The sequence below is a fragment of the Cicer arietinum genome, chromosome 8 (genome assembly GCF_000331145.2).
Source record: "Cicer arietinum cultivar CDC Frontier isolate Library 1 chromosome 8, Cicar.CDCFrontier_v2.0, whole genome shotgun sequence".
NCBI classification, from domain to species: domain Eukaryota; kingdom Viridiplantae; phylum Streptophyta; class Magnoliopsida; order Fabales; family Fabaceae; genus Cicer; species Cicer arietinum.
Window position 1 is genome coordinate 4,989,701 of NC_021167.2, and position 7,204 is coordinate 4,996,904.

A 7,204-nucleotide genomic window follows, 5' to 3' on the forward strand; every position below is an offset into this window, starting at 1 on the left:
TTTCCATGCCTCTAGAACTATAATATTGAATACACCAAAATAATTGATTGAATTTGCGTTAGATCGAAACATATATGTCTATCTGAAACCAAAACAACATTCTAAGAGGTTGAAATAAAAAGTTTTATTTCAAATTAACTAAAGTTAAGAGGTTGAAATTCTATGTGAACTAAAAATATATTTAATCTTTTTATAATTTTAATAATTGAAAAAAGAAAAAAAAAAGGAATTTAGTCATTTATAAAAGACAAAATTGTTGAAACTATTGAGTGTCATTTAAGGAATTTAGTATAAGATGTGGTACGAATTAAAAAAAAACAAGAGATACAAAAAGAAAATAAAAAAATGTGGCCCTGTTCCCAACAACAAGATGGATTACATCAAACACTAATATTCTAAACCATTACAACTTTACACACCCTCAAACACATCATTTAATTATATAGTTTCAATATGTCATTTATCTTTTTAATTTAGATTAAAAAAATTATATATATTTTTAAATGACAACAATAATATATCCACGGTAATTTTTCATTTAAAATCGTGAAAATGATTTTATGTTGATTTTCTAAAAATATGTTTGGTTGGAGGTAGATGAAAAAGAGGAGAATGAATATTTTAAAAGAAGTGTGTTTGGTTCAATTTTATAAGGAGCAAAATTTCTCCTTTTGTTTTTTAAGGATTTGAAGGAGAGGGGAAGCTTAGTATAACTGAAAAATCATTTAAAATATATTTGCTCCTCTTATAAAAGAGAGGATCATTTTAGTTTGTGAACTTTACATAACATTAATCAATTTAGTTCTTTTATTTGTTAGGAGGTATGACAGCGTCATCAAATAAATATGTGACAAGTTCACTTGTAAGCCAATTCATTATCAAGTCACATCTTAAGGACTTCACCAATTTTGTTTTGAGATAAATATACTCTTCAATGATATCTTTTCTTTCCCCCAATATAATGAATGGTGTTGAACTTGTAACCTAAAATTGGTAATATAATATGGCGACTGAGTATCTCCATTTGAAAAAAAGTAAACATATTAAAATCACGAGATTTTTTTTTCTCCATAGGTGAAAATTTGAACAAACCATGTTTGGAAGGTAGGGAGAACAAGTTCATTTACAACTAATGAGCTTAGAATGAAATATTTACTGAAATTAACCCAGATAACATAATTTAGGAGTCCGATTAATTATTGGTTTTATGTATATATGAAGAAGAATGATTTCTTGTTGTTTTAATTTGTTTAACTTTGTACAAAGAGATCCCCATCCATCATATTTCCATACTAATTTCGAATTATAAAGTTCAACAATACGAAAGACACTACTATATCGGGACCATTACACATAAAAAAATGACTTAAACTATTAATGTGAATCAAACAATTCAAATAACATATTTACAAAATAAATTTTAAACAATCTCAATAATTGATCAAAATCAAACAATTGAAATCATTAAACATATCACATAGTTACTCCAAAAGTATTATTTCCATTATATTGGTGGGAGATTAGTGCTACAATATGAGTTATAAAACACAATTGATCAATTAATCCTTAATTAAGTGACGCTAGACTTCGGCCACGTAGTAAGCAAGGCCAACAAAAACATTGCTTTATGCCCCAAAAAAATAGGTAAATGATCCAGTGTAGGACTAGCAAGTTTACAATCAAAGGCACTCAGTCACCCCCTTACCCAACTACTAGGTGCACATAAATGAACTAGTCATCTTATAATCTATTGATTTTCTTTTACATAAAGGAAACGATATTTATTTATTCAAATGGATAGAGTACATCCGATAGAAACACAATTTCAACATCGTTAAAAAGAAGAAAAAAAAAGATAAATCTACAAGCATATTCACGTTATTCAATTTAATAACATAAAACAACACAATGTTTATAAATAATGTGATAAAATCGAATTGATCGGAACCCTGCTTTCATATTTACAATGTTGACAACTTAATTATTGGTTGAATCAAGTTAATATGTCAATCTAAATCAAATAAACACCGCAACAAAATGAGAAATCAAACAAATGTCGACGAGACAACAAAATCAGAAGAAAAAAAAAAGAATCTAATATATATATAGAAATCACTTATTTAGATTAAAACAAGAGAAAAAAAAAACACATAAATAATTTTGAGTTAAACATTAGAATTACACTTAGAATGGTTTAATAAACTTCACTAAAAGATTTGGCAGCTAAAAAATCTATAATATTTAATATAAAAATGGATAATTTATGTGATATTAAATATCTCAAATTATTTTGCATTAAACTCCAAAATTCTTGCATTCGAACTCTTTTTTTCCAACTACACGTGGACTTACCATATGCATGTAATGTACCATCGTACCCCTAACGGGATTTGCTCGTTTATTTACAACACAGAGGATATAATTGGCACAGAAAAGATGCGCAGAGTGAATGCAATGAATCGGATTCTTCTTCTCATTCGCCACCCTCTCTCTGTTTCCAAACCCACTCTTCTTCCATTACCATTCTTTCTCCAATCCAATCGAACACGGTACTAATTTCTTCCAATTATTGTTTCTTCCTTTTTCATTCATCGTCACTATTTCCTAATTCATTCTCTCCGTATTACATTTCAGATTAATAATGGATTCTAATAATATACAAAACAATCAACTCCCAGTTTCGTCACTTACCACCACATTTTGCACTTCCCACAAAGGTGCTTAATTGCTTTTGCTTTCTTTGTTCAATTTCACTAATCACAACACTTTTAATTGCATCATTTCTTTTTTTCCTTTTAATAATTTTGCTTTAGATCTATCAAAGAAGACTTGTGTACCGTGTAATTCGAAGGATTTGCAACCCATGACAGAGGATGCAGCTCGTACTCTTATTCCACAGGTTCTTAATTGTTACTATTATAAAATAATTAGCGTTCAGACGGGCACATGAGTGTCATTTGTGCGCTTTTCTATTGCGCTAACGAATGTTAACCATAAACGATAATTTTTGTGTAATTTTTATTTTAAATAAAATTAATGAAATTGGCTTCAAAAATAACCATTTGATTGTGGAAAAATGGGTTACTTTGGTAGAAGATGGTGAATATGTAGTTGAAATGTAAATAGCAAATGAAACTGTAGTGGGACAGTTATTGAGAAGTTAAACATGAAATATGAAACTGTTAAGGTAATGATGTAAGAAAATTAGGCTACACTAAATTTGTGTATTGTCTTTATTATTGGTATTGCTAATCAATTTTTATGCCAATGTAAATGAGTATCGTTATTTTTTGTTATTCAATTTTGACATTAAAGTGGTCAGGTTTCGGAGTGGAATTTGGTAAACGAAGGTGGTTCTTTGAAACTGAGCAGGTCATGGAAAGTTAAGTCTTTTAACAAAGGATTGGAGTTTTTCAGATTAATAGCTGATCTTGCTGAAGCTGAAGGTTTTCGGATTTAATTTTTTTATTCCTTTGTGTATTGATTTGATAATGTAGGGAGTATCGAAAATACTATAACGGCAAAACTTTAATAATGCAGGTCATCATCCTGATCTTCACCTTGTTGGCTGGAATAATGTTACTATAGAGATTTGGACTCATTCTGCTGGTATGCATTATTCATTTGTTCAGATTCAAATTATTTTATCGGATATTTGTCTGTGCAACATAAAAAGTATCAAGAGTTTCTCATATAGGCTGGGTCGATTTTATTTATAAGATGATTTCTTCAAAGGATAAAACTTAAATCAAGTTGCTTAGGTCAAGGTTGTTAGTATTTTGATATCTTTATAGCGAGGAACATGACCAACTTGACTTAATCAACTTGATCTAAGTTTAATTCTTATTCAAAACAACTTTATCCCCCAACCAAAAGATTGGTTCCAATTTATTTATCATATGTATGATGCATCCTACACCTATTCACTAACTTAATGTCACAATACAGTATTTAAGCATGAATACTTAAAGACCAATACAGTACTTAGGTGTTCTGATTTCACTATTTGTGTTATTGGAAAACCCAAGAGAAATATTGCATGCTTTGGATTATATAAAGAATGCCTATGGATTTGGGAAGTTTGATACAATGACTATTCAAGCTATGACGCACGGGTCTCTTTAGAAGCCGTCATCCCCCTTATGAAACTACTTTCTGGTATTGCTACTGCAAAGGAAGAGAAATGCAGAATAGGAATGAATGATTGTCTTAGTTATAATCTCTTCATCCATAAAAATGCGTTTTTACTTGAGGGAAACTACTAAGAAATAAGTTGTGTGTATATTTTGATAGGTCTCTTAAATAAAAAAGCAATTGGTTCAATTTCAGGCTTTATCATAAACTTGTAAATATACACATCGGCAATATTGCATGCTAACATGTAACAACAGTATAATCTGAAGAATAGTACAGTATATACCCTATTTAGAGCGTCTTGATCCCGTTTCTAACAGCTTATCTTAAAAAAATTGAAATTAGCTATGCATTAGACTTAATTGCATATAGACTAATAGTAGTAGTATTATAAGTATATATTACATTTTATCAATATAGGTTAACCGTTCAATATTTCATGATTAACGGTCTTTTGCTTGCTCAGTTAGGCTTGGACAATCTTTCCATCTTTGTGCTTAACTTCTTCCCAAAACTTCCTTTGCTGTTATTTTTCTTGTTTACCCAACACTTCTTCTTTTTGTGGTCAAACTTTATACTTCATTTTTTTTTACAAGAGCTTTATACTTCATTTTTTTTTTACAAGAGGTGTATACTTCATTTGTATACATATTGTATCCACAATTAGCATAATTTGAAGTGATCCATGTTTATGTAGGTGGGCTGACAGAGAATGACTTCATACTTGCTGCTAAGATCAATGAGCTTAATGTGCATAGCTTACTAAGAAGGAAAGCTTCTGACTGAATTATCTATATGAAGAGGAACTAAGAACTTGTAGATATTCTAGAGTTATCAAGTTTTCTGTCCATTTTTCCATTAAAAAAAAAGAATGGGCTAGAATTATTATGTTTAGTTCCAACCACAAATTTGAGCACAGCATATTGTTATGTCAACCATCTATGTGGAGAGAACTTGTTTTTTTTACAATTATGCTAGAATTACTATGTTTAGTTCCAATCATATTGTTTTAGGCACTACGGCATCTCTAACTATGTTAATTTTATTTATTGAATTGAAATCCGGTGGTTGTAACTGATACTGAATTACTTGATGGGACCAATAAAAAACAAAATGTGGTACTAAGAATATGGTAATTGTGAGCTTCAAATTGACTTAGTATCACGAGACTGATTATATAGATGTTTATATACATTCTTAATGAACAGAGAACCTTATCAGTCAACAACAAATACATTTTTTCTAATAAGACTGACTTGTTTTTCTTTCCATGTTATTAAGATTAAGTACAAATGGAGACATGTGTACCATTGTTGGGAACCAAAAGTGAACAGTAAAACCATCCTCTAACCAATATCTTGGGGTACCAAATTTAAATCACAAAACAAAAATCTGGTACTGTCTCAAACTTGCTCAAATTTTCATTAGATAATTAGACAAGCCCTTTCATGGTGTGCAGGTTAGTTCCTCACCAACCATTATTCTTATTCTGTCTTCAGATAAGCACCTCAAAAGCATCGTTGTTAGTGGTCACTTGGTTGGATTGCTTTCCTAATATCATTCCTCCATAGCCATATTGTTGCACAACTAGCACTGAAGAGCGTGAACCAAAATTGTTTGATGCCAAAATATCTCCTATAACTCCAAGTTCTGAACAATCGCACCATTCCAATAAATTTGAGAACACCCTAAGGTTCCTACAATTTCCTTGTCCAACTATGTATAAATCACAGCCAAATTTGTCTAGCTCATTGAGGACTGTGGGAATATCTTCACCTGAATGAACATCAACCTCTGAATAGGATATAGAATCATCATTGTTCACCGCCGTGAGTCTAAACGAGTTCACATACTCGTCATCTAACTCCTTCTGCTTCTCACTATCCATGACAGCAGATAATATGCCTTGTGCTTCAGCATGAAATGAGGTATCTATTTCTGTAGCTTCATCAAACAGAAGTATCCGAACCACTGATAATCGAATTCCCGGATGCCCTGACATTCTCCATGCAACAGCTAAAGCTTCACGATCGTCAGGCCCTCCAACAAAGATCATACGAATACGAAAGTTCAATTTTGGTAATGACCCGAGATCACGATCAACAAAGACTCCCACAGAGCAAGGTGCACTATTCATCACATTCAGATTTATATCTCTGTACACAACATTGGTTGTTTCGAGTGCACCTTCTGAACTTAGTTGTTTGTGGAATGGAAGGAGAACCAAGCTCGTGCGTTTTTCATTAGCCGAGTTGTATATGTCCTCGTGTATGGTTGCATAGGCTGACACGACATTTAAGGTTTGCACTCTGACAGCATCATATGCCTCTCCAAAGGAATCAAAGGTATCATTAATGTTTTCTAGTTCGACCTGAGATTTTGTAAGATTTTGCATTCCAGGCTGGCCACTAGGCTTCTCCATATGAGCAGCAACAAGTGCAGCAGCACGCCCTGTGAGTTCGACAAGGTAAAGTGCAAAAACATGTATAGGGGAAAGTCTAGTGGCATTGAAAGACTCGATAAGGCTGATAATTCCCACGGCCTGACGAGAATTGTGAACACATGCTAGAATTCTTAGCTCTGCATCAACTCTTAGCTTCTGTATAGTCTTTAGCTTGTTCTGCTCAAACCTCTTTCTGGGCTTGTATATGGCATTGATGACAGGAGAAACCACTATAGTCATTAGAAGGACTGCAGATGTTAAAACAACATAGGTTGGTACAGAAACAATCTGCAATGACACATTATAACAAAATTATTAATTAAATTGCTATAGTATTGACTTGTGAGTAATTAAAATATTTCAAGTAAATGGTGTTGGTCAAGTAGATCAATACCGATCTGTCCCAAGCAATGTTGAGCATTATCAATGCAATGGCACCCTTGGTATTCAAAATCAATCCTAGAGAAAAACCATCTCGAGTACGCATGCCAAAAAAGAAAGTGGCAAACAAAGTGCTTAAAATCTTTGGAACACACAACAAGATTATAATGATAATTGTGGCGAGCCAATTGTCCTGGTAGAAAATGGTGGTCACCATGAGTTTCATTCCATTGCCACTAAAGAAGA

At 32.1% G+C, this 7,204-nt stretch overlaps 2 protein-coding genes across 2 annotated transcripts in view; one reads left to right on the forward strand and one right to left on the reverse strand.

Moving 5' to 3' along the window:
* Positions 1-2,391: 2,391 nt before the first annotated feature.
* LOC101498563 (putative pterin-4-alpha-carbinolamine dehydratase) lies at positions 2,392-5,212 on the forward strand. Its single transcript, XM_004511977.4, has 6 exons — positions 2,392-2,549; positions 2,635-2,717; positions 2,814-2,899; positions 3,323-3,446; positions 3,541-3,609; positions 4,832-5,212. The coding sequence occupies exons 1-6, from the start codon at positions 2,437-2,439 to the stop codon at positions 4,918-4,920; spliced, it is 564 nt and encodes a 187-aa protein (XP_004512034.2). The 5' UTR covers positions 2,392-2,436; the 3' UTR covers positions 4,921-5,212.
* A 28-nt stretch (positions 5,213-5,240) lies between these two features.
* LOC101498899 (cation/H(+) antiporter 15-like) overlaps positions 5,241-7,204 on the reverse strand; it is a 3,598-nt gene continuing 1,634 nt past the window's right edge. The window contains exons 3-4 of the mRNA XM_004511978.4: positions 6,972-7,204; positions 5,241-6,865 (exon numbers count right to left, since the gene is read on the reverse strand). Coding sequence (XP_004512035.1) covers positions 5,630-6,865; positions 6,972-7,204 — 1,469 coding nt within the window. The 3' untranslated portion in view covers positions 5,241-5,629. The remainder of the gene's footprint in view (positions 6,866-6,971) is intronic.

Excerpts from the sequence above, each read along its gene's own strand:
- LOC101498563 (XM_004511977.4), top strand. The coding sequence starts at position 2,437 with ATGCGCAGAGTGAATGCAATGAATCGGATTCTTCTTCTCATTCGCCAC. Across the intron at positions 2,550-2,634 it reads CTCCAATCCAATCGAACACG|ATTAATAATGGATTCTAATA; the intron begins GTACTAATTTCT and ends ATTACATTTCAG. Across the intron at positions 3,610-4,831 it reads GATTTGGACTCATTCTGCTG|GTGGGCTGACAGAGAATGAC; the intron begins GTATGCATTATT and ends ATGTTTATGTAG.